The sequence below is a fragment of the Lacerta agilis genome, chromosome 3, assembly GCF_009819535.1.
Source record: "Lacerta agilis isolate rLacAgi1 chromosome 3, rLacAgi1.pri, whole genome shotgun sequence".
Classification (NCBI taxonomy): Eukaryota; Metazoa; Chordata; class Lepidosauria; order Squamata; family Lacertidae; genus Lacerta; species Lacerta agilis.
Genome location: NC_046314.1, coordinates 34,758,732 through 34,785,788, shown reverse-complemented (window position 1 = coordinate 34,785,788; position 27,057 = coordinate 34,758,732). Strand labels below are relative to the sequence as shown.

Sequence of the window (27,057 nt, the reverse complement as noted above, 5' to 3'; positions counted from 1 at the left end):
GTATCTTCCAAGTGTCTAGTTCTGGTCCCAAAAGGACTAGACTCCTCACCCCCGTGCCTGACTATAAAAACCACGACGATAAATCGTGCCTCTCACCCCGTTTAAAGACAGCGAAAACGCGTTGCCTTAGGGCCCGCCTTGTGTCTCCTTCTCTACAGTTGCGGAACAGTAAGAGTTGACACAACGCTGCTCCTTTAGACTCCGGCGGCGTTGATGAAAGGAGGAAGATCCCCAAGTATGGAGCATATGCTCTCGGCTCTGAGCTTTCCATTTCCACACTACCACCACCCTTTAAATATAAAAACCAGGATGGCCCTCAGAGGGATTCCAAGGGGAAGTACCAGCAGGAATATCCTCTACTTCTTCTCTCCCCCACCCGCTTTGGTGCTGCCAAAGGCTCAGCGCCTTACTTCTTCCAACACAATACCCAGCCGCTGCACAGCAAGCTCTCTCTTCGGCTGTGTTTGGCTAGCGGGCTGGTTACAAACAGCAACCTTTTCCCATCTTCTCCTTCGTGGTGGTGTGACTATATCTCCACCCCAACCCCGATGCCGCCGCCGCCTCCTCTCCCCCCGGCGCAACCCACCCCCTTTCCAGGTCTCTGGAGTTTTCAGCACGTGAACCTATTCACTGCCTATATGTTTCACAGAGAGAGACAGAGAGAACAAGGGCAGCAATCCTTGCAGCTATTCGGAAAGAGGGAGAGAGAGGGAGAGAGAGAGAGAGAGAGAGAGAGACTCACCGGCTCCCACCCCCCACCCCCTGCGCCGCATCAGCCCTGAGGGGATCCCTCCCCCTCTTCTCCAACACGCGAGCACCACCGTAAGCGCCCAGTGAAGCCGCCTGCCGCCGAGAAGACTCGCTCCTGGCTGGATCCTTCTCTCTACCACCGCCCCCACCAATCATCCCACCGCGCACCCACCGCCTGCCCGTCCACCAGGACAGCCGAGTGTTTCCAGAAGCCGCCCGGCTCGGGAAGAAGGAAACTGGAAGAGTTCGGGACTCTCCCGCTTCCGCCCACCGCTTTCTTTCCTTCCCCACCACCCCCTCCGTCGTCCCGCTGCTGCTTCGGAGGCGGACGGGAGGAAAGCGATGCTGAAAGGGAAGAAAGAAGGAAAGCAGCGACAGAAAGACCGGGAGCTTTGGCATAAATAAACAAGAATAGTAATAGAAGGATCGTTGGCTGTGTGGAGGGGGGGCAACCCCATCACGCCCTGCTGCGCTTCTCGTTCCGGAGACAGAAGGAGCGCAGAAAAAAAGAACTGAGAGTTTGGCGCAGGTCGGTGGTCCCCGCTCCGGGGGCGCCTCTCCGACAGCATCCCGCCGCCGGTCTCCGCCTTTCCCCGCGGGAGGTCGGTCAGTGGCCTCTTCTTCTCATCTCCGGGCAGGAGCCAGGCGGGAAGAACCGGGGCCTCGCCGCCTCCGAGGCAGCCGGGCAACCGTCCTGCGATTTCTCCCAAGGTGTCGGCGCCAAGGCGGGCGGTTCCGTCGGCTCCTCCGCTCCAGGTGCGCAGCGCCGAGCTCCCGTGCGCCTGGAAGCCCGGCGTCCCTCCGTGCGCCCTGCCGCCCGCTCCATGGCGAGGGAAGCGCAGGCTGAATCTCTCCGCAGGAGGAGGAGGAGGCGCCGGCAAGAGCAGCCTCGGCGGCGGCTCCGCGATGCCCCGCTGCCGCTGCCACTGCTGTGAGGGCTGCAGCGGCGGCGGCTCCCCGGGCGGCGAGGCGGAGGGCGGCCGCGGCCGGGGCCCCAGCTTGAAGTCGCTGCTGCTGAGCCGCTTCTTGGTGCTGCTGCCTTGGATGCTGCTGGTGATCGTCATGATGGACACTGGCGGCAGCCACCGGGCGCCCCGTCCACAGCTCGCCTCCTCGCGGCAGCCCCTGTCCCAGCCGCAGCATCCGGGGGCGCCGCGGCGCCGGGAGGCCGAGCTGCCCGTCATCTACACCATCACGCCGACCTACAGCCGCCCGGTGCAGAAAGCCGAGCTCACGCGTCTGGCCAACACGTTCCGCCAGGTGGCGCGCCTGCATTGGGTCCTGGTGGAAGACTCCGCCGTGGGCACCGAGCTGGTCAGCCGCTTCGTGGCGGGGCTCCTGCGCAGCGGAGGCCCGCCTTGTACCCACCTGCACGCCCTCACGCCCAGGAGGTTCAAGCGGCCCGGCCAACCCCGAGCCACGGAGCAGCGCAACGCCGGCCTGGCTTGGGTCCGCCAGAGGCACCAGCGCCTGCCTTCCCCGCAGCCGGGCGTCGTGTTCTTTGCCGACGACGACAACACATACAGTCTGGAGCTCTTCCAGGAGGTAGTTGGCGTGCGGGAGTCCGGCCAGCCGAGCGGGGAGGGAGGGAGGGAGACACGCGGAGACGCTGGGCCTCCTTTCACGTGCGCTTGGTCGCCGAGTTTTCCAGCAAAAGTGGCGCGCGACAGAGCCGCGGGCTATCTTTTTTAAAGTGCTTCTTAAACAAAGCAGACCTACTTTTGGTTCTGCGTCCCATGGAGTTGTGGGGCTCGAACCCTTTTACAAGTGTATACAGGCCGGGACCGGGTTGTAGCCTCAGGTAGGCCCGTTTTTATGCGCGCGTGTGTTTTGCTCCAAAGTCAGCTCCGCTTTGTCCGGCGAGGCGCAACTTTGCAAGTCAGCGTGCCTTAGCCATAAACGCTCTTCTTGATCGTTCCTCCCCGCCCCTACAGACAGCCACATCCCTCCAGTCTGCAGCGTCGCGCTTGCCGGCGGCCCAGTGTTGCCCTTCCCTAACCACGGACTTGGGGTTATTCCTACCAGGTTCAGCTAATCATGCCTCGCTAACGAGGCGGCAGGCCAAGCCCTGTAGGTAGCGGGCACCATTGCTCCTCTCCCGACTCACCTCCTTCCCAGTTTGGTTCTCCCTTAAGCTTCCATGCCTGCCTTTGCTTAAGAAAAAGAGTCCGGCCTGGATGGAGAGCCTCCTTGAGGCTCCTGCTGCCCCTTCACATAACTTGGTTGGAGGGCTTTCTCCACCCATGACTCTTTTCCAGGCTTGCAGTATCCTGGGGTCCATCAAGTTTTGCTGTAATCCTATAGAGCGTGTGAACCAAATGCTTTCCTGTTTTTAAGCAGGATCTCATTTGAACCAGAACTTAAAATCATTGTTTGTAGTGCCAGCAGTGAGGCCTGTGAATTGTTTAGGTCTGGACTTCCCCCTTCAAACTTTTTATTGCTAATCATTATTTGTGTACACCACCCAGAGAATGTTTTGATTACTAAGAGGCATAGAAATGGAGTTGATAAAATAATAAGTTATATTAAGGGAATATATTTGAGCTCTGGTCCATGGGGTCACGAAGAGTCGGACAGACAACGACTGAAGAACAACAACAACAATTTGAGCAGGTGCAAAGTACCTCTCTCAAGTAATGGTGACTAACCTCTCAGTTACTTAGGATTGGGAGGAAGAGTTTCCAGATAAAAGGTCTGACTTCCAGTTATGTTTTTACTTTCTGGCTGGCTGTATGCCTTCACTAAGACAAGACCAAAAGCTATGTGTAAAACCTTCCCTAGATTTTATCCAAAAATACCTACTCAGTGACAAGACCTGTTATTCTGTCCACTCACAACTCCAACAAACTTTTGCAGGTCAAAGGTAATTCCTGCAGGTACCTCCTGCAACTTTGGCAGTAACACCAAGATTTGGCTGTTTTCAAAACAAATTATCTTGCCTTAGAGCCCCAAATAAAATCATATTAACTCGTATTGCAGTGCAGTCCTGTGCATGACTACTCCTGCGGAGTCCTGGGGAGATTACTCCCTGCAAAGTGCAGCCTGAATAAGCCATTTTAAGGTAAGGGTCTAAGAGAGCTCTGCTGTCTTTGATTCCTAAGCTGATTCTTCTCCTGCCTTGCTGAGGAACTTTCGTCACACACCACAATCGCTTGCCAATTCCGTTGCTGCAAATTCCTCCGGAATAATCTATCCAGTCTCTCAAAATTGTTCAGTCTTTAGAGTCTCCTTGTTTCTTTCTTTAAAAAGTGAAAAGCCTATTTATATACTGACTAAACGCACTGTAACATGTCACTGGTCTATGAGTAATTCCTGCACTTCATTCCGAGGTCTTGGTTGAAGGCAAGCTTTCCTCTCCCTCTCTCTCTCTTTTTAAGTGGTGGCTGTTGGCAAGTGTTTGCAAAAGGGCTGGAAGATAACAGGGGCAGGTTAGCCAGTCCCCCTCCCTTTGATACCCCAATTGGCAGGAAGAAGCATTTTTAAGGGGAAGACATCATGGGGAGTGCAAGTAGGATAGTGATGAATAAGAGTGTAATTTTGGCAAGGAAGAAGGGAGGGTGCTAAGTATGCAGAGGGGATATAAATTACCATAACTCATTCAGAATGGGAAGCCTTGCCAGCTGCTGCTGTGTGTATTACAAGGCACTCAATAAAAGCTCAATAGAATATAATCCCCCCCCCCACTTAAGAATGCCCAGGGCAGTTCCAGAGAACTCAATGCCATTGACGTCCCCCACCCCCGCTGCAGCCCTTTGCTGACCCAAGATGGGGCCAAACATGCTTGTGTGTTGCAATGTACTGGTGATTCCTCTCTCTTTGCAAGTAGGCTAGGTGCATTAGGAATCAATAGATTAAAGCCAAGGCACTGCGGAAAGATGCAGAGCACATTGAGTCCCTGAAGAGAGAACCGTTTCAGAAAGGCTGCTCAACCCTGCTGACGTGTGTTTAGATTTCAAAATGTGTTTGGGTCTCTTTCAGTATACTGCTGGCAGGTGTTCCGCCTGTTCCCCACCAGCACTTCCCATTCAGCAGAAGAGCTGTGCTTCCTTTCCTTATGTGGCGGCCTTTTTTTTGCATTGAAATCCTTTATTGAAAGTGTCTAAAAAGGAGATTTTTTTATTTTTAGTTCTGTTGCTTTGGTTTATTCCCCACTAAATTGTGGGGGACTTCACATAGCTCTTTAATGCTGAGAAAGTTCAGGCTTTCGTTTTCTTGGCATGTAATTATTTCAACTGCGCTTTCCCTTTGAACTGAAAGCTCGTGGAGCTTTTTTTTTTACTTTGGGGGGCATCCTGTCCTGTTGCCTGAAGCGGTGCTGAAGCAAAAAATAAAGGCTGCTGAGAGAAGACCTCCTTTCTCTTTAAAGCCTAAATGGCTCTTGTAAATGAAAGCACACTAATTACACAGGAGAGGGAGGAATTAACTGTAGCAAGAATCGGCCCAGAGTCACAGTGTTCCAGTTGAGGTCGCTGCTGTGTAACCCTCTAGTGAAGAGATGCACCCACACTGCATTTAGTATTTTACTTGTTAGTCATCTCCCTCTACCTCCCCCAATTTAACTGGCTTTTATTAAAATCAAGGTACTAATGAGATCCTCTCCAGCAATGCTGGTTGTCAGTTAAATTGCAAGGCTAAATGCGAGAAGATAAAATAAGGCAATTGATGTTGAGATGCTTCTCTTCTGACAAGATGGCTAAATTCTTTTATGTGTGTGAGCACACAAACACATCTTCAGTGCAACAAGGGAGAGGTTTGCTCTGAACAAGCTCCTATTCATCTTAAAATGCATGCACTGAGGAGCTCGGCATAGTCACATTACAAGAAAGGAGGAGATAGAGACAGAGAGAATGTTTGTGAGACTACTATTCATCTCTCCTCTATCACTGATAGATAGTCCCTCTCTGAGAAGGGAATGAATTTGTCATATTGTTAGGTGTAGGCAAGCAGATACTGTACCAGTAATCTTTTCTTATGTTGTTCTTATATCTTTTAATTTTTAAAAAAATCTGTAGATTTCTTTGAGAAGGCGAAGCACGTTTTGCATCCCTGGTAGAAGGAAGTTGAGAGATAGCCTTTTGTTTTCACATCAACCATTGATCAGAATTTGTATTGGCTACAGAAAATGATTTCCTTTTCAGTGTTCTGTTCACCCCTTTCTTTCTCTCTTTCTGCCAGATCTCGATCAGTTTACAAAAGCTGTACAGTACTGGTTTTCCCTTTGGTGTGAAAAGTCCAAGCTTGTGATATGTAGGAGAAATTCAGACGTACTTTCTTTCATGGAACTGGATTAATGGCAGATGAGAGGAAATTGATGCCTAATGTGTCCTGCGCCCCTCCCTCCGGCTGCCTCCCATTAGCAATTCTGGCTGCTGATTCTCTGAGCCAAAAGGAGCTCTGATTTAAGAACCATTTCAAATGTGGAGGTTTTGTGGTTACAACACCAGTAGGAGATGTCTAAAAGAAATTGCTACACCCCAGTCCTGCCCTTTCTTCGTAGCCGTGCATGAAAAATGCTACAGTTGTCAAACTGAATAAGATTAACTTCTTGCCAAGCAAACCTGCTTTGTACACTAAATTTTGCGTAAAACTAACTAGATTTTGAGTATTGCGCATTGCAAGTTTGTTTCCCCCCAGGTTAGAGTCTTATTGCATGCTTTGAGTCCAGTGTATTTATAGCATTGCAGCCCACATTTTCATAAGTTTATCGCAGAGCTACAAGTTTTGTGCGCTGGAATCCCGTGCAAATCGATACCTTTGCACAGTCCACTTGCATTTACACAATGCATTCCTTAACATGTACAGTTTTGTATATTTTAGTATATTGTATAATTTCTTTCATGTTTCCCAAGTCTTGATTTTCAAAATTTTGTCTACAGTCCGTGCTGGAAACTCTGTGTGTGGTTGAGAACAGAGATATTCAGAAAGCCAAGTTCTCTTCAGGGCAGGGTTCAGGCTGCATGCTGGACAGCAAGCAATGGTTGAAGACAGACGTAAATAAGTTTGGAAGCCACCTCTTGTTTTCTATCCATGCTGATTCCAATATTTATTTGAAGACTTGAATAAGGAAGACGAAGTGGTGAACAAATGTTACAGTAGATAAAAATGCTGGGCACCTGATGTGGGGGGAGCCAATAATAAAGGGGCCAAGCTTATTGTAGTGTGTGGGCAGGCTGTACGTATCTCAGTTAAGAATCAAAGCTGGCCAGGAGCAGTTTGCTCCCATAACTAAATATCTCACAACTCATGTTCGGTTTAAGGTATATCTCCTTCCACATGCACCAACAGCCCTAAATTTTACGTGAGATTGGTCTAATATCTTTAATACTCTATGTGAGTTGAAATGGGCAGTGGAGATGCACTACATTGACACACAACAGTGTTGTTTGTCATAATACATTCCTGAATGTAAACAGATTATGATCCTGGTCAGATTATCACATTATCCCTGAAGCAACATGCAAGCTGTTAAATGCTGGTGAAATGGAAGTAGGAAGCTCAAGCCTGAGAAAAAATGGGCTCATGAAAAGAGGGGCCTGTCCCATTGATTTCTTCCCACCAGAACGTGGCTAAAGTGCCTGCTGTTAAAAAGAGCTGGAATCAAATCTGCTATTTTGTGGTGGGGGGGATGCAAATACAGGTGAGGGGTGGAAGGTGCTACAAATTTGCTCAGGCCATGCAGGGAGGGAGGAGGTGTTAAAACTCTAACCCCACAGTTTTCCTGATCTGAATCCTCACCCGCGGAAGCAACTGTTGGCAATGATTGTACTTCTGTAGTACAATATTATATAACAAACCCCTGTGTGGTAGAGGTGTTATGAAATGGAATTGTATGGGCTAGTGGTTATGATTATACTTTTTTAAAAAAAGTTATGAGGCCAGTTTGTAGGATTTATCAGCTTGTGCTTTTCAAATGTGCTCATACTTTATATGGTTGCTAGAAATATATTGTGTAGGTTAAAGAGAAAGTGGTTATTAGAGCTGTTCCAAAGATGGGTATACCTGATCCCTCCAAAATTAATACTGTTGCTTGTCACATTCTCCCTCCTCTCCACCCCCTGTAGGTTGCTATACTAATAATCAGTTTCTGGACCACTGTTGAATGGTTGCCATGGTAATGGTTAGTGCCAGTTTGAGTATTCTGTCTCTGCCTTTCCATCTGTAAATAATCTTGCATAAGTTGAATTTGCCTTTTTGAGAAGAGGAATGGCAAATTGTTAAAACTACGCAATTATACTATAATGTTTTAATTTTTTGAAAAGAACCAATTGGTGGAAATAAATACTGGCAACCTGTTATTTCTAATTCGAAACCACAGATGTCCATTGATGGGGATTATAGTTAGGTTTATTACTTCAGACGTTGAGCAAAGTGTCACGGTACCCACCCATTTTGTAGTAAATGGTGGTTTTCCAGTTAAAATCTTTTATGTGACAGTAAGGGGAAAACTTACATATGAAGTACTGTTGCTCCTCACTTTAGCACAACTTAAAAAACAAACAAACTGGGAGGCTTCAGTACTGAGTAGAGGACTGGTATGAGTGGAGGGCTGCTTTAACCCTTTCACGTCAAGACATCCCTACTCAAAATCCCCCCCCCCAGCTGCTTTTTACTCCCATGAGGGAAAATATATTTGGACCAGGAAAATGCCGTTTGCATCTGCAGAACCCCCAAGAAGCCTGTAAAAACCCCTTGGTTTCTACAGGATAAATCTTTTCTCATACAGGGCAGTGATTGTTAAAGGTAGGTTAGAAAGCAACGTTCCAGCAACATTCCAGCAGAATACATGCAATAATTCAAAGCTTTTGGAATTGATGGGTAATATTTATTAACTTATTCTCAGTTTTAATTTTCTAAATTGAGCACTAAAGTGTAACTTTATGTGCATTTCTTAAGCTATACAGATAAGAACTAGCCATTTTTCTTCTTCCCATGTATGGACCATTGAACTGCTGATACTTTTGTAAAGGCCAGCAATGCCCATTTCATTATTCCCACTTCCTTCGGCCTTTAAGCATCAGTTAACTTTCTTAAGAAAATGTTAATTTTCAGAACAAACTAGTGGAAGAATCAAAGGCTGCCCTCTTTATTTGATCATCATTACTGAGGTTTCTGTACGGAGCTATTATAACCTCTCCTTCGTTTTTTACTGTAGGCTGTTTTATTACTTCGTGCAACAAGAGGTCATTCATACTATTGGATTTTCTTCACCCTTTGCTTGGAGTGGGAGATAGCTATATTGAGGCTGTCAACAACTCCTTTTGACTGCCAGTTGTATAATTCCTAATGGAAAACTTGTAGCAGTGAAGTCAATGGCTTTTTAATTCCATCTCTATGCAGAATGTCGCATAAAAGTAATTCTACACAACCTAAAATACTGGAGTCTCAAATAATTTAGGTGTGAAGGGGCCTGATCTGGTCAACTGTTACAGGAACCTGCAGGTGTGTCTTGTTGTCCCATGGGCGCAGCTCTCTGCTTACAGAAAGATGACTGATAGTATTGTCAACACCCAAGGGTGGGTAACCTGTTGGCCAGGAATGATGGGAGTTGTAGTCCAGGAACATCTGGCGGAACACAGGTTTCCTACCCATGGTCTACACTGAGAAGCAGTGGCTCTGGTTTTGGGTTGGCTCTTTCCAGCCCTACCTGAAGATGCCTGGGTTTGAGCTTAGGATCTCTTATGTATAAAGGATATGCTCTACAACTGAGCTATGCCCCTTCTTTACAGGCAGGGGTGGTGAATCTGTGGCCCTCCAGATGTTTTTGCACTCCATGCTCCATTGTCCCTGACCATTCGCCATGCTAGGTGGGACTAATGGGAGTGGGACTTCATCCACATCAGTGGGGCACAGCTGCCCCGCACTACCAAAAGCAAACTCCCCAAGCATGGAGCAGTGGTGCAAGAGAGGATGGGGGCAGGATTCAGTCCATATTTTTGTTTGCTTCAGGCATAGGAAGATTTGGATTGCCTGGTGGATCATTGGATGACTTGTAAGTATATCAAAAGGCAAGAAAATGACCTTTTCTTTCTTGTTTCAAATCAGACTATTAGAATCCCTGATGATCTTGTGCAACTCAGGTGTAGATTGGCACTTATATATACAGTGGTACCTTGGTTCTCAAACTTAGTCCATTCCGGAAGTCCATTCCAAAACCAAGGCTTGCTTTCCCATACAAAGTACTGTAATGCAAAATGGATTAAAGCGTTCCACACTTTTAAAAACAACGCCTAAAACAGCAATTTAACATGGATTTTACTATCTAATGAGACCATTGATCCATAAAATGAAAGCAATAAACAATGTACTGCAGTCACACAGTTACAGGTAGGTAGCCGTGTTGGTCTGCCATAGTCAAAACAAAATAAAATAAAAAATTCCTTCCAGTAGCACCTTAGAGACCAACTAAGTTTGTTCTTGGTATGAGCTTTTGTGTGCATGCACACTTCTTCAGATAAGTCACACAATCATCAATCAGTAGCTGAACTGGGTTCCACACAGTCAGAAAAACAAAAAAAGAGCTGCAAAAGCAAAAACGCAAAATAAATAACAAAAACAGACAGACCTCAGTGTAACACTCCAAACGGAAGTGTCACACTCAAATCAGAAGCGTAACACTCAAAATAGAGCACATTCGACTTCCAAAAAAAGTTCGCAAACCAGAACACTTACTTCCGGGTTTGCAGTGTTTGGGTTCCAAGTTGTTTGAGTACCAAGGCATTTGAGAACCAAGGTACCACTGTATGAAGAGTTTATGGGCTTCAGTGGATGGCAAGCTCTGCTCCTTGGGCCACCGTTGGGTGTCTGACTTTGCCCTTTCTCTGCTGCTACTTTGTGACATTGTTGGTCACATTGGAGCAGGGAAAAGAAAATGTGTGGGGTTGAGTGCCTCCCCTTCCCCTGCTTGAATGCCCCCCTGCCCTGCCCCACTGGAGAGCTGATTAAGATCAAGAGGCCCTTCTGCTCTCCAGCCCCAGTAACTCTGCTGGAAACTGGAGCAGCCTAGCAGAAGGCACGAAGCCTGCTGCTCACTTGTGCTTTTCTGGATCAGTGCCAGAGTGTATAATATCAGCTCCCACAGGGCTGGAGTGACAAGGCCTTGCAAGCAATCTGCAGATGGGAGTGTGAACAGCACAGCAGATTACCAAATACTATTCCAGAGTTTTTTTAGTGAAATCTGGAGGGAAATGTTTTGCGAAGGCTCAGAATTTCTTGTAGACTTTTGTGCCCTCTGAAGTCGTCTGTATTTCTGTGTGTCACTGTGTGTGGAATGCTACAATATTGGGAAGCTAATGCCATTGTGGAAAAAGTAGGCTTTATAAAACATATGCTCACGCAAAAGTACCAGGTGGATTTGTATGCATGCTTGCACTACATAAACCTTGCCTGGCGGAGAGGGAAAGATACTCTGCCCCTCTTATCTCCACCCCTGCATGTGTACCTTTGATCACATGGGTACCGTTGCCTCCTCAGTTGCTTGCCTGGCAGTTTGGCTATATCTAAAGACCTCTACCCGCATAGCTTAATATTTATGTACCATGAAATAACAGACTTCCCAAATCATCCCACCTGGCTGTTTCGTGGTGTGTAAATAGGGCATCATCTGGATGAGCCACATGGGTGGAAGTTTTTACATGTACCCAGACAAGCTTGGGAAGAGTAGTTTACTAGGTATCCTGGACCTGAGTTGTTTACAACAAAACCCCGAACTTGCCTCGGTAGCTACCTCGCAGGGTTGTTGTGAGGATGAAATGTTGAGTGGGAGAACCTCGTCGGCCACATTGAGCACCTTGGAGGATAGGTGGGATCTAAATGCTAAAAAAACCCAAAACAAATAAACAATAGGCCAATATTTCAGTGCTTGTGTAATATGTGCAGAACTGAGTGTCTTGTCAAAGACCCCAGCAGCTGCATTCTGGACTAGCTGCATCCAGGTATGAGACTCATCCTGCATAGAGCACATTACACCAGTTAACTGCTGTCATGGGCCAGGAATCAGCTTCACCTGCTGAACAGCAGCCTGAAGAGGGAGAAGGTGGAGTGAGCCCACCTGCAGCTGATCAGCTTTCAGGTACACAGAGGGGAAGGCACCAATGAGAACCAGCTGGCTTCAGCCTTCTTAAGCAGAGCTTCCAGCAGCACTCAGATGCTGGTAATGCTTGTAGTTTCTGGCTCTACCTTGCTGCTTCCTGCTGACCCCTGGACCGTCTGACCATGAGGATTACTGTTTGCCTGACCCAAGGATTGGTCCTGACTTCAGTTGCTGACTCTGCCTCCAGGCAAGTACACCTCAGAGACTCTTCTGGTTGACTGGCCTCCCCACCCCACTGAGCTCTGCACATTGTTGCTCAGTAAGGAGACTATGACAACTGTGTGGTTATTGGTGTATGGACGCCTGTGGCAAGGCTGTCCCTGGCCAGGAATGGCCATAGAATTATTTTAGTTAGCTCTCCAACCGAAGATGGTAAGAGTTGCTCTGAGTCAATGAAGTCATCTGGGCCGCTCCTGACAGCAATGGATTAAAAAGTAGCCCCAAAATTTGCACTTGCTACTCTGAGGGTATGCAGCCCATCCAGAGTTGGTACACAACGCATTCTTGCAATGGGGAACTACCGTACTCATCCACGGGATCTCAATCTTGTGAGGTTTCAGTCACAGTTTATTTGCCCTCATCCAGCCCATGACTTCACCTAAACAGCACAGCCTCTCCTGTTTCAGATGGCATTGCAGATGAAGCTGTACAACTCAATGCAGAGGGAGGCCTGCATTGAATTCAGGTCTAATGATGTCGGTCTTTATTTAATGACAATGTGGTGAAAAGAAAATGGCAACATATATTGTTATGCACCTTCGTTGCTTCTAACACTGCCATTTGGAATGTTGTAGGGGTTCAGCAGAAGGACCAGTGAAGGTGCATTGTCCACTGATCTGCTAAGTGAAGGCATGCTGCCAAGGATGGATGGCCTTTTGGTTCAAGGTTTATAGAGATGTGTGTCACCCTGTGTGTGTGTGTGTGTGTGTGCGTGTATACACACAACACTTTAGAGGTGGGAAACTGTGGTCCTCCAGATATTGTTGGACTACAAGTGCTATTATCATTGGCCATGCTGGCTGGATCTGGTAAGAGTTGGACTCCAATATCCTCTGGAGGGCCACAGTTCTGCTGTAGATGTGGCAAGAACAGATTCTGTTGGGGGTTCAGCTCAGCGCAGGGGGGCCCTCTTGTTGTTCCACCACCCGCAGAGGTTTGGGGAGTGGACCCAGGAGTGGGCATTCTCTGTGGCACACCTTTTCTACAGAGCCGTGTCTGGCATGTTCATTGTACTGCTTTTATAACATGCAGAAAATGCACCTCTTGATGCTGGCCTTCGATACTAGCAGTATATATTTTAGGACCTGCTCTGGCTGTGATTGTCATTTGTTTTAAACTGTTTTTTTTAATGCTGTGCTTTATATAGTTGTAACCTGCTTCTAGTGAAGGGCAGGCTCTAATATAACAGTAGTAGAAAGAAAGGCCCATTAATGTAGGTGAAGGAAACCTTCAGTCCCCTAGAGCAGTGTTTCCCAAACTTGGGTCTCCAGCTGCTTTCGGAATACAATTCCCATCATCCCTGACCACTGGTCTTGCTAGCTAGGGGTGATGGGAGTTGGAGTCCAAAAAAACAGCTGGAGACCCAAGTTTGGGAAACACTGCCTAGATGTTGCTGAACTGCAACTTGCATCAGCTGCAGCATTCATGGCCAAAGGCCAGGGATGATGGGATTTGTAATTCAGCAACATCTGGAGGTCCATCACAGCTGCATTAAGGCATAATATATTGCTTCTTCTCTGAATGAGCCCATGTGCTGACTTTAAAAGCATCAGTGTATCTATGAATCATGGTAAGGCTGTAATGCTAAACAGCTGGATAGAGTTGTCTGCCTTAGAATGAAGAGGAAAGGGGAAATGTAGCATTATAGACACAGGCAATTTTCTTTTGCCCTTTGCAGTACAGTGGTACCTCAGGTTACAGATGCTTCGGGTTGCAGACTCCTCAAACCCAGAAATAACGCTTCAGGTTAAGAACTTTGCTTCAGGATAAGAACAGAAATTGTGCTCTGGCGGCGCAGCGGCAGCAGGAGGTCCCATTAGCTAAAGTGGTGCTCCAGGTTAAGAACAGTTTCAGGTTAAGAACGGACCTCCAGAATGAATTAAGTTCTTAACCCGAGGTACCACTGTATTGAAATGAAATGATGCCCACTGTTGGTTTCACATGCGATTATTTTTCTATGTATCTAGACTATTTAGTATGTTATAGACCAGGATCCAAAGAACTGTGCAGATGTGCTCAAGAGGGCTTTTGGTTAGCTTCTGTCAAACGCCAGACCTTCATGCCACATGTCACACTCACTTTAAGATTGGAGGGTGTAGTTTCAGAAGCTGTTTGTAATGGGGCAGGACAGCTTGCTGTTTGAAGAGTTCTAGGGGGGGCATGCCAGCTCTTGGGTAGTTCTTCAGCTATCTCAGTATTCTAAACTTTTGGCTTTGTTTTCTCAGGCTATATCAGGGCAACTGCACTAGATTAGTTTAAGAGGAAAGCTAAATAATATATGAGAGAGGTTTGCATGAATGCTTGAATTCTGACATTTTATTGAGTGCAAGAGGTAGAGTGAATGATGCTGTAATCTTTTATGATGCCCCTCATGGCAACAATAGTTCTACGGTGTACAGCTCGTACAATTCAAATTTCAACACAAATGGAATTTTATTTTTATTACCTAACATAAAGGGGAAAGGCATACCCAGCACCAAAATTTGTTCATCTTTAACACACCTAAATTAACATTTATGGGATAACTGTCTCGTGACAGTCATTGTTGTGGGGGGGGGGAACATGAGAAGTTACTGTTGCCTTCCCACATTCAATATGTTTTGATGAAAGCTTCAGTTGAAATTCATCTGCATATAATTGAGAATATATCTACAGCATACTAGATATATAGGTAGGAAGCAAAGTGTTGCAGATTTTACCCCCGCTGGACTTTGGTATAGCTATATAAAAGTCGCCACCAACATTTCTTCCTGCTATAGTGGCTGTGCTCAGATGTAATGCTAAACCATAGTTTAGCACTGTGGGAACATGCCAGGGCAACCTTGGGGTCATAGGCTCTCCACTCCTTTACAAGCATGGCAGCAAGAATGAAATCAAAAGCAGTTTGCCTCTTGTTCTAAAATAATTGCAGTAAGTATAGTGGTATATATGACCGAAATCGTAAGGGGGCAAGCTTTGACTCTATGCCCTGAAAGCCCCATCCTATGTATAGCCTTTGACCTAAGACCTCTGTGCTCCCATGAGGTCACCAACTTGCCAAAGCTAAATAGGTCTGGGTCCAGCTGATGCCTTGGAACCATTTTTGTGCAGTATACATTTTCCAGTCAGTGTTAGAAATTAGCTAGGTGCTAGGCTTGTTTTGCTACTGAAATGGGTCCAATTGCAACTACGTGGGGATTTCTAGGTGCCAGGCTAGTAATCACAGTTTAAAAATCTCTGCCTTATTCCATAGTTCATACTGTTTGAATTTCCACTGTGTGTGTTTCTCCTCCTTGCATACTGGGACAAGTGAATTGTTGTAAGAGCAAGCTACAGTCAAGCAAAGTAGTTGAGATCATAGATTTGTGGAATTGTAGCGTTGGAAGGGATCCCAAGGATTAATCCCCTGGCGAATAGAGATTGTTGCGGCGACCATAACTTAGATTTAAGGTGCCATTTGGCACCCAGCTTACATATCTGAGTTTCTAACACTGATTCTCCTCCGACTGTATAAAACACTGGGCCGAACTCAGATCATTCTTGGGTCCTGATTCCACAGTACCGAAATATCTCTCTGCTGCTAGGTGGGCAGCACATGCAAAGGCTATTTCAGCCATAGCTGAGAGTTACAATTCAATTATTGATGCCCTTGCTTGTGTTCCTACTAGTGACAATGAAAAAGGTGATATGGGGAGAGAAGATGCTATTCTTCAGGGAGAAATGGAGGATTTAGTGTTTGTGTTCAGGCTCAAGCTTTTGGAATCATTTATTAGATCAGTTCCACAAAACTAGCAAGGCCCCACAGGATTCAAATATAGCGCTCGGTACAGATGTGCAGAGCTTTACACATCGCTCCTCCACTTCTTAAAAGAAACCTAATAAAGTTTTGATGAGATTGAACTCAAAGCAAAATAATACCTGCCTGGTGTAGACTGCAAGTGTGTGAATAAAGAAAAAGTCAGTGATACTGATGCACCTGATGCTGATGAAAGCCTTTTTTGCAAGAGAATCCTTTATTCTTTTGATGGATGGGCTTGGAACCAATTTAAAGAAAAGTGCAGATGATAATACATTTTAGTTGTTTTGGTAATTTTTAGTTGCATCCTTGCCTGTGTACTAATGTGTATGTGAATATAAAACAATGCAAGCTGGTGAAGAAACAAGTTTGAAAGTGATTTTATGCTTCCTTTCTTTCTTACAGATGCGCACAACCCATAAAGTGTCTGTATGGCCTGTGGGTCTGGCAGGCGGCCGACGCTATGAGCGCCCAGTTGTGGAAAAGGGCAAGGTTGTTGGATGGTACACTGGCTGGCGGGCAGGTAGACCTTTTCCCATTGACATGGCCGGTGAGTATATAGTTACAGAATCTCAGATACAGATTATATTCATGTGAACATGCATGCAAACATTGTATCACCCACTTGCACTTGCAAACAATCTAGTTCTAGATATTGCTGTAGAGAGGCATACAAAAACCCAGTCTTCTGCCTTGCGCAAAAACAATGTTACTAGGTTCCTTCAACTTCTGAGAATCTCAATCTTTCCTTTCCTTTTTTTTTCTTTCTTTAAATGCAGTTGACTCACAACTTCTGCGGATTTAACTTGTGTGATCACAGTTTTATGTGCTTGGCAGCTAGCCAGGTGCGATCACACAAATTAAAAGCGTGCAAAGTGGAGAACTTAAAAGTTCTTTTTCAGCAGATTTTATTCTGGTGCGAAAGAACTTTAAAGCTCTCAGGTCTGCTTACAGGGCTCTGGGAAAGTATTGTGAGATCTTGTGGAGCCATCTGAAATCTCATGAAGGCCTCCAGAACCTGGTAAGCCCTTGCATGGGGCCAAGGCTTGTTGCACCAACTCCGAAAAGGTGGGATGGACATGATGGGGCGCTTCTGGGTTTCTTTGCCTATACACAATTCTGGCTTTGTGCGCAATCCGCAGGACCTATGTTCTGTGCAAGTTCTGAGTCGTCTGTACAACTTCATGGTGCTTAAGCGTTTCAGACAGAAATTTGTAGAAATTACTGAAGTTGGGGTTTGTGTATGTGTTGTGCATGTTTAATGCTATCTTTCTGGCTACATATGACCATCAGGAGCACTCTGGGTAATAACACTCAGAATCTTCCTCCTTGGTTACCCTGTGTTGGATAGGAAGGGTTTGGCATGAAGATGAACCTGCCATTTTAGATAGCACCAGCATATCTTGGAGGGTAAATTCTGGTTAAATCCCACAGTCACTGAAATGCTTCTGAGAGTAAGTCGTGACTGAGCCCAGGGTCTGGAAGAAATATGCACCAATATTAGGTTCTGCATGTACACACCTATCTCTTTCCCCCTTTGCTTCTGGATTATTTTCCCTGCACTACAAAGACCAGTTGTAGTTGGGAATGGGGCTGATGAAAGAATACCATTCAGTGATGCTTCCTACACATTAAGATTTTCCAGCTCCGTATTGGCATTCAAATCTCTGCTTTTAATGTGCTCTTGAGAATCCTCAGTGCATTAGCGAAGGGTGCATAATGCATTTAAAGCTGCTGATTTCAGAGGTTTTGCCCAGGGTTGTAGCATAGCATGGTTCTGATGTTGTAGCACAGGGTTAGTCAACCTGGCGTTCTCTGGACGTGGTAAGCTACAGCTCCCATCACCCCTTAGCTAGGGCTGATGGGAGTTGTAGCCCAACAAATCTAGATGGTACCACATTGGTTACTCCTGATGTAGCAGGAAACTATCATAGGATGGGTTTGTTGGCTGATGCGGTGCTGCTCCACCTGCAGGTGGTATTTGGAACATAATCATTGTTTTCATGGCTCTAACCAGTAGTCCGTCTTGTTCAGCACTCTGTCTTAGCCACTTGCCAGCCAGAACAAGCATGACACTTTCTTATCATTTTTATTCAGTGTCTAGTAACAGAACATACTGCCACTGGATTCAGATACTTCACTAACAAGTTATGGATAGATCTGAGGGTTTTTTAACTTTAGATTTATATTGTATATTATTGCTGTTGACTATGAAAGCAGCTATAGGGTAGTATTCAGAACTTCTCTCCAAAGGATGGTGAGGAATTTTGTCTGATAGGACACCTGGCAAGCATGCCCTGTTAAACTTCACACTGAGCATGTTAAAAATTTATATTGTATTCATGGCTGCCGTTAGAATGTATGCAGTATTTGTAATTAGGAATACTGTTGAAAATGAGCAAAGTGTGAAACTAATAGAACTTTTTGCATAACGTGTCTTCTCATCATTAACCCTCTTATAAGCCCTGCTGCTGTATCCTAATTTAATTTACTTTTTAATAATAGGAAAACACCCTTCTCATTTATTTGAATTTTATATGGTATTTCTGTTTGAATGCTTCACTGAATTTCTTCTCTGCACCTTCATTAATTACTGCAGGCAGCTAGTATCTTTCATTACATGAACATTGCCATGTGCATAGGAAAACAAGCCCCATCAGATAGTCCAAGTGTGAAAAGCGCTATTTCATCATGAAATGAGCCATTTCGCACGAACCGCCGGAAAGTGAGGACTCTTGATAGCTTATAGGTAGATACAGTTTGAAGCGCCCTGCTTAAGGGAGAAATCGACAAAACAACCACGAAGGCAGAGAAGGTTCAAAAATTAATCTCATCAATCTTTCACTGTACAGCTTGTGACTGCATAGCGCTGTCTTGCTGCATAGCTGTACATGCTTGGTCAGTCTTTGGTGTATTCTAGATGCATCTCAAGCGCTGGCTGAATTGCTTTTGATATAGTGGCAGCTGTATTCCTGTCAGCCATGAGTTTCTGTATTTCAGAGAACACAGGGAGTGGAGTGGCGGTGAGGAGCAGTAGCATAGTGGTATATTTTGAAGTACACATAGGCATCTGTTTTGATCCAGGTGTGTGTGTGTGTGTGTGTTTCCATGTGCGCACAGGCACACACACTAAAGAGCAGGAGTATGTAGCGATATCTGAGTTATTAGGATCAGTAGATGGTCAATGTATATAGTGAGCTGGCAAAGGGGTGGTATACTGTTTAATATGTTGGACTTTAGTTGAAGAGACCACTGCTGATCGGCCACGGAGTCTTCTTCCTCCGTATTTTCAACTTGTAAAGCACATTGAGCTTTAACGAAAGACCATCACCATTGGGCCGAATCAATGCAACCTTTAGCTTTAATTAGCAAGGCAAACAATCTAAATTAGTCAATTTTTAGAACATCTTTTGTTGTTGTTTTTATAACATATACAGTAGTTGGCTTCAGTTGAGGATGTTGGTTAAATTCCACATCTGTCCATTGAACGCCCAGTTAGGGAGGTAGGAGGTTGCCCTGTACACAGTCAGACCAATGGTCTATCTTAACTCACTGCTTGCCCTGACTTAGCAGTGGTGCTCTCCTCTGCCAGCCCCTTTCAGAGCTGCAAACATAGCCAGAGGAACATTCTGCGCCATTGCTGGGATTTGGACTTAGTGGCACCAATGGCAACCTTGCCCACTATTCCTGTGGCAAGGCAGCAGCTCATAGAAGAGCCTTCGGCGGGCATCTGTCCTATTTCACTACCATTGGCTCAGCAATGCCTTTTTATTTAGCTGATTCTGCCATTCCAATTCTAATGTTTATTTCCAGGACCAAAAGCACAGATAATAAGTGCAAACACTGCATGCAGAAAACATTCTGCTGTTTTCTTTTATGCTCTGAAGGCAGATATATCTTCACAAGAAGTAGTAAGTTGAATCCAGAATATCTGTTCTGTGAATGGAATGACTCCTTCCATTTATGCAAGGGAATGAGATCCAGCAGAAACTCTCTACCAGGTGAATGGTTGGGATGTGTGTGTTTGAAGACAATTTTTGGAGAGTCCCTCTGTCTCCTTCTGTGCTGTTCCTCATGTTATTCTGGAGGGTTCCCTGCCCTCCATAGCATATTTTCACGTGGTGCTGGGGCTGTAGGGTGAATTATCAAAAATCATTTTCCTCAAGCACAAACTGTGAACTTTGGATCCAAGCCATGATCACTAGTAGATTACTTAACTCAAGAATTTGAACCATAAGGAAGATGCTCTGATTGGAAAGTTTTTAGTGACCATGTTTTCAGAATTTGCAACAATTACTTAAAAATCCACCCTTTTCTCCCTTTTTTGAGTTGGCATAATTTCAGTATGCAAATTGTTTTACTTTGAAAAGGGATGCAGCTTTTTAAAGAACAATATAGCTGGAATTCAGAGAAACTTAATGCCAAATGGATAATCTTTTAAAGTTTGGCCTTGCAAAAAAAGAAATACTAGCCTTGCAACGGTTCCATGCCTGACTGCCCATACCTTGAGTGTGGGGGAAAGATGGTTGGGAGGTCTTGTACGATCTCATGGATGGCTTTAGGCATCTTGGCACCCTATTGGGCAGAATCCTTTGCAAACCACTTTAAAGGCTTATAGCTGCTCCCCGTATCTATAAGGCAGGAGTGTGACTTGCTTGATTCTGCAGGAAACACCGATTAGGAAACTGATTTGTAGGCTCCGATGATATAAGCTTAAACCAGTTACTCGCCCTCTGGAATATTGCCGTTTCGCAACCTAAAATGCTCAGCCCTAATTACTAATTTTCATGTTATACTAGAGGATTTGATGGCAGTCCAAACATGTTTTGTTGGGACTTTACTCCACCTACTTGTGATGGACTTGGTAGCTAAAGAGGGAAGTGTGTGTGTCAACTCACAGCTTGAGTTGTAACGTGGACTTCCCGCTAACTGCCATTATGTGGACATTTATTACAGTATTCCATCTGCTTTATCTAAATTAAGATCTCAGCTAGACACAAGAATATTGGCCTCTCTGGACCTTAGCTGTAACCCATTGTAAGAGGTTGAGCAGCATCCTCTGACTTGATAAGAATAAGGCCTGCATTACTTTGAAGATTTACCAGATGGGTGCAACAGAATATTATAAATGCTGCCCCTAGGATTAGTTTCCCCTATCTCCATTCCACTTCAGCCCACTTCTCCTATACCAGTTAGCTATACTCATTTCTCCTTAAGCCTTTCCTGATCCATGATGGACATGTCTGTTCCAGACTCAGTTAACAGTTGTCTTTCCTTACTTGGGTATTAAATGATATTTGTCTTAATAGTACACAGCCTTACTTTCTTTCCCCACCTCTGTTATCACAGCTGCCCTTAAGAAGCTTTTACAGAATGATAACTTTATATTCAGTTGATTAGAAAATATTAATGCTGGGGAATGTTTGCCGCATGGCAAAATGCCTGCAAGTCTAAAACAGCTTGCAGAGTATGTCTTTGTGGCAGTATCCTACATATGTAACCTTCCAAAATATATTGGCTCTGAGCTGAGTGAATTATTTCTCCTAACAAAAATTGCAAAGTGCTGTAGTCTAAAGTTTTAGATAGAATTAAGATTTTACTTGAACCCAATTATCTGGCTCTCTTACTCACTGCAGCTTGTTATTTTGAAGTATAGTTAAAATAAGTGTTTTATTAATATGCATTGCAAAGGCTCTGCTACTAAACCTGGTCATTAAGCAACCACAAATGTGCTTCTTTCAGCACTGCAGTGTTTTATTAGAGACCATCCAATACATCATACAGGCAGTTGAACACTGTTGGGGGCCTAATGGAAAACATTACTCTGCACTGCAGTAGTGAGGATAATATGGCCCTACTGATGTTGTTGGACTACAACTCCCATCTTTCCTGATCACTGGCTGGGCTGATGGGAATCTTAATATATGTAGGGCTACAGTTTCCTCACCCCTGCATTTCTGGGTCTGAATTCCTAAACTGCTTGATTCAAAATCTTTAGGATAGAGTTAAGCAAGTTAACTGATTTGGTTCCAGGATACCTTTTAGACAATAGGGGCATCTGGCATTCAAATCTCAGGGCTTTTGCGGAAGATGTGGCCCCGCCCCAAATCCTTACTTTCAGATATGCAGGAGAGGGGCAAAGGAAAACAGCCTCTGAACATACTCTTTGCTTGGCAGTTGCTTCCTACATCCCACAGCTGAGCTGTAGAAGGTTGTAAAGTCCTGCCTCAGGTAAAAATGCTGCTAAATTCCTTTTGTCCCATTTAACGAAAGCAGTGGGTTCCAAATTGAACTTATAGGAAAAAATGTTGGCACAACAGATTTGCAAGAGCTAGTGAAGGAAATTGTGTGATGTGTTATGCATTCTGCAAATGGAAGCACCCTCATGAATCTTTTTCTTGTGCAAGGATCTTTTTTTGCTGCCGGAAGAAGCCCTTTCACATATGGAAAGATCTTCCACTTCTGGAAGTGCACTTCTGGGCTAACCCCCTAAAATGAGAACTGTACATGTACAAAAGATTTGGGAAGGCAAACGCTGCCTTTATGACTTCCTAAGATGATGAGTAGCAGTTAAAGTCTCTTGACAGATTTTTGATGCTCTGAGAATGGAATAGGGATAAAATGTCTGAAGGGTAATACATTTCCATGCTTCCCAGTTTAAATCAATTGTTGAGAGCATAGGAAGCCTACTAGTATATTTAGACGTATGCAATAGCTATTGCATAACACGCTCGCATATCACAAATTAAAAGCTAAACTGAAAATTGAATCACCCGGTTTCTGCATTCAGTGGGCTCAATTGTGACACTTGGCCTAATTTCATATATATGAGAGAAATGAATGTATACAAGCAGCAGCAAGTGTTCTAGTTTTAGGAAGTCTTGCTATATGCTAGAAATTATGTCACCAGTAATAGCAGTCCTTTGACATCCACACCCCCACAGTAAGGGTTTGCTAAATAGTGTACTATGTAAGGATCTGTTTCTCTACCACTTTCTCTTCAGAGCAATTTTTAAAAATGCTGATTATGGCTGCATTAGTATAGGTGTTACACTCATCATGAATGGATATCACTTCTAGTTGTATCAATGACATACTAATTTGCGTGTGAAATTCACTAGGCCAATTTTATTTTGCCTTCTCGTTAACAACTACATTCACTTCAGAATTTAATTTTCAACTTGTTACAAATGTGCTGTCTGTTGCTTTTAAATCTCATTTTTCACACCAGACAGGCTTTTCATCACTTGTAAATTCCAGTAACTTGCATTAAAGGTCACTGTTAACATTCAAAGAAAAAGTATAAACAGATACGGAGAACAGAGTTACCGTACTTTTCCAAATGAGAAAAAGCAGCTTATAGCCTGAGATATATACTGCATAAATTGTGAGGCAACCACAGGAGTGAAATTATATCCTGCTGCATGATGCGGTATAACACGCTTAGGGTTTTGTTTACAAAATACAGGTTAGCAAGAAGAAAAAGGGAAAAAAATATTTTTAAAAAGCTAAATCAAAGAGGTATGAAATGTTTATAACTTTCGTTTTAATGATTTAACAATTCTTGATTTACGAAGGGTTTGCTGTGAGCCTTCAGGTGATCTTATCCAACCCTAAAGCGATATTCAGACGCCATGGATCCCAACCAGGAATGCAGGAATCTGATTTTCTCAGACAGATCACCACAGTAGAAGAGCTGGAACCAAAAGCCAACAACTGCACAAAGGTATTAGTTTTGCTGTTTTAATACAGGAACCTGTCCTATAGGGGATAATCCAGAACTAATTGTTGATCCTAAACTTTTTTTTCCAGGTTCTTGTATGGCACACGAGAACTGAAAAGGTAAATCTATCTAATGAGCCAAAGTACCACCTGGACAGTGTCAAAATTGAAGTATGATACGTAAGCATAAAATGGGAAATAACAAAATTAACGGTTGCATCCTTGAAACAGCTAAACATTCAAACTGCGGTTTGCTTTTGTGCAACAACTTACTTTACCAGTCTCAGTTAAGACTTATCAGATGGCTGTAATTTGTCTTGCATGTGTTTGGATTTATTTATTTATTTTTTAAAAATCTGTTTTAGTACTTTATCCAAATCTTAGATTGTTCTTACACAAGACGTTCAATGAAATGTAGCGGAACACTAAGAGAGTGACTGATCTAAACAAATGCAAAATTTCCAATTCATTTATAAATAGCAGCTTCCAGATTATTATGTTCAAAGTTTATTGTTCCTGAATTAAACAGCTTTGCTTTTGAAGAACAGTAGATAAAAGAGGTCTTTATAGAATGAAAAAAAAAATCACATGATGTTTATGGATTTCTTTAATAGAGGGAAGCAACAGCTTATTGATACGAGGCACCATAAAATGTAAACACAGTTACTGGCATAAACCTGGATACAGCTGTAGAAAATAAAAGTAAATGTACAATTGAGGAGTGAGTTACCCTGTATATTATGCTGTGCAATATACTTTAGATTAGCCCTCTGTACATACCTTTTAAGCCAAATTTACTCATTTTGTCACAGGCAACTCTTAAGAAAACTGATGAGGCGACAGTGACATCCAGGTTTATCTCTCTTTCACTAACCATCTTATCTTCAGCACACCATAGTAAAATATCACAGTGGCATGAATAATGGGACAAAATCAATTTTACACAAGGAAAAAGGTTTCAGTGATACATGTACACTTATTTATATGATTTAACATTTGTTCATACAGTACCTTCTACAGGATTACTGGGCAATTTGTGGGGTGGGGTTTACATATTAGAGATAGTACTTACATGATATCTATTTCCCTTATATGCAAACGTTGGTTCTATAACTGATAAAATAATTTGAGTATGTAGTTGGTCACGAAGCTCTTTTGAAAAGGTATCTTTCATGAAATCAAATGTACTGTGGAATGAAAAAGCTGCTGATGAGAGGTGTTCCCAACCTGCTTTTCACTACATCAAAATTTAAGTCAATACAGACCACAACACGGTTGGTTAAGATTATGTCTTAATATGAAGAACTGTGAGACTGAAGGGGTGAGGGTGGGCAATGTATGTGGGAAGACCAAGGAAACTAAATGTATTTGAGCGTGGAATGTCAAGTCTCTGATCTAGATGAAACTTCTATTGCAGTGTTCATTTCCAGAGTTGTGTGCTGAGAGTCTGGCCTGAGGAAGTTCCAGTCCATCCTGCCACTGTATTTGGGGGCTGGCCAGCAAAGCCCATCACATTGCTGGAACTAGACAGATTCATTCCAGCCATTTGCTGATTCATCTGTGAAATGCAAACATGGTTCCAGTTAGTATACAGGGGTTCAGATACTCAAATTTCATACTGAAAGTTCAAACAGCAAGACAGACTCAAGCTTTATTTGAAAACGCAGACACCACCTTGTCTCAGGGAGGGACATTTATATACCTGCACCTCTGTTACATAAACAGGTATCTTTCAATATGTCCTTTTCAACAGTAAGTTTAGTTTTATTTTATCACTGTCCTATGACTGGTCTTATTGCTGTTTTAACGTGAATACTGTAAACCACCCAGGGAGCCTGGTGGATGAAGGGTAATGTAGAAATATGGCAAATAAATAGTAGACCGTTTCTCACTTTTAGAGAATATACCTGAAGGATATTTGCAAATCAGTAGTTATAGTGCTGTAGAGAATTTTAAAGGGTGCATTTTCTACAAAGAAGTATTAGCAAGGAGAATAAAGGTCAATGCAGAGGTTACCAGAGTGGTGTGAAAGCAGCTTCTATTTGGCCCGATGCATTGTTAGTCACAGGATGCGGGTGGCACTGTGGGTTAAACCACTGAGCCTGGGGCTTGCTGATCAGAAGGTTGGCGGTTCTAATCCCTGTGATGGGGTGAGCTCCAATTGCTCGGTCCCAGCTCCTGCCCACCTAGCAGTTCGAAAGCACGTCAACATGCAAGTAGATAAATAGGTACCGCTCCGGTGGGAAGGTAAACGGTGTTTCCGTGTGCTGCTCTGGTTTGCCAGAAGCGGCCTAGTCATGCTGGCCACATGACCTGGAAGCTGTACGCCGGCTCCCTCGGCCAGTAACACGAGATGAGATCCGCAACCCCAGAGTCGGACACAACTGGACCTAATGGTCAGGGGTCCCTTTACCTTTACCTGTTTTTAGTCCAGTAACACAAAAAACAGTAATGTGGTTGGGTAGCTTATCATGGCAACTTTCCATGCTAACAGCAGCAATGGGCATGAAAAACAAACTTGCCCAAAGAATTTATTCCTGTTGATGTTGCCATTGTAGAAGCTGCTCCCACACCATTCTCACAACAAATTTACATTCCAATTTTAGAGATTAGAAGCATCCAGAAACTGCTCCACCTGTCTGGCCCTCTTCCACCTTGTGAAGGCTACTGTCTTCAGTGGGAACCTTTTGCACCTGTGGAAGCGCTCACCCACAATTACAAAAGTCCCCGTCCCCCCGAGACAGTTGCTTTCTTCAAGTTGGAAGTTGACAAGAGACTGAGGAGGGGACTGCATGTTTATTTCCCCAGGATTTCCAACACCTGAATAAAGGTTAGGTGGTTATACTGTATCATTGATAGGATATTTAGAAAGAACAGTACTTTTAAAACATTAGCTAATATATTGTACCATTCATGCACACATACACACAAAGTACAGTAAAAAATAAATATAAAAAAATCCTTCCAGTAGCACCTTGGAGACCAACTAAGTTTGTTCTTGGTATGAGCTTTTATTTTGTTTTGACTATGGCAGACCAACACAGCTACCTATCTGTAACAAAGTACTGTGACACCATGCGCTCATTCATACATGCCAGTGAAACCTTGGCTATAGCTCATGGTTAGGGAGGGTAGAGGCTAACCACAAGAACAGGTTCAAATGATGCACTAAGCCAGGGGCAGGATGACATGCTCTGCCTGCAGCTTTCAGGGCACTGGGGAAGTGTTGCACTTCTCAAATGCTAAGCATAGGACTTGCAAAAGCACTTTGTGCGGTACTTCGAAATTTCCCAGCCACCACCTGGTTGGGAAACACAGTACCTTTTGAATGTTGACAGGTAGGGAGACTTCCCACCTGCCAAAGTTGGCCTGCTGGGGTATAAAGATTTAGCCTGTTGGGCCACGGAATTTCCCCACCCCTACGCTAAGCTACAGCTTGGATAGCTCAGCTATCCAACAGGAATAAAAAAACAGCAGGGTGGAGCCAAGAGCTGCTCCCTGG

At 44.3% G+C, this 27,057-nt stretch overlaps 2 protein-coding genes across 3 annotated transcripts in view; one reads left to right on the top strand and one right to left on the bottom strand.

Annotated features, from left to right (window-relative positions):
• Nucleotides 1-1,656: 1,656 nt before the first annotated feature.
• On the top strand, nt 1,657-24,273 carry B3GAT2 (beta-1,3-glucuronyltransferase 2). Its single transcript, XM_033145377.1, has 4 exons — nt 1,657-2,295; nt 16,239-16,383; nt 23,411-23,559; nt 23,646-24,273. The coding sequence occupies exons 1-4, from the start codon at nt 1,657-1,659 to the stop codon at nt 23,730-23,732; spliced, it is 1,020 nt and encodes a 339-aa protein (XP_033001268.1). The 3' UTR covers nt 23,733-24,273.
• SMAP1 (small ArfGAP 1) overlaps nt 24,148-27,057 on the bottom strand; it is a 56,343-nt gene continuing 53,433 nt past the window's right edge. For both annotated transcript variants that reach the window (XM_033143227.1, XM_033143229.1), the window contains one exon: nt 24,148-25,113. In XM_033143227.1, the coding sequence (XP_032999118.1) occupies nt 24,976-25,113 (138 nt within the window). In that variant the 3' untranslated portion in view covers nt 24,148-24,975. The remainder of the gene's footprint in view (nt 25,114-27,057) is intronic.

Excerpts from the sequence above, each read along its gene's own strand:
- B3GAT2 (XM_033145377.1), top strand. The coding sequence starts at position 1,657 with ATGCCCCGCTGCCGCTGCCACTGCTGTGAGGGCTGCAGCGGCGGCGGC. Across the intron at positions 2,296-16,238 it reads GTCTGGAGCTCTTCCAGGAG|ATGCGCACAACCCATAAAGT; the intron begins GTAGTTGGCGTG and ends TCTTTCTTACAG. Across the intron at positions 16,384-23,410 it reads TTTTCCCATTGACATGGCCG|GGTTTGCTGTGAGCCTTCAG; the intron begins GTGAGTATATAG and ends TGATTTACGAAG.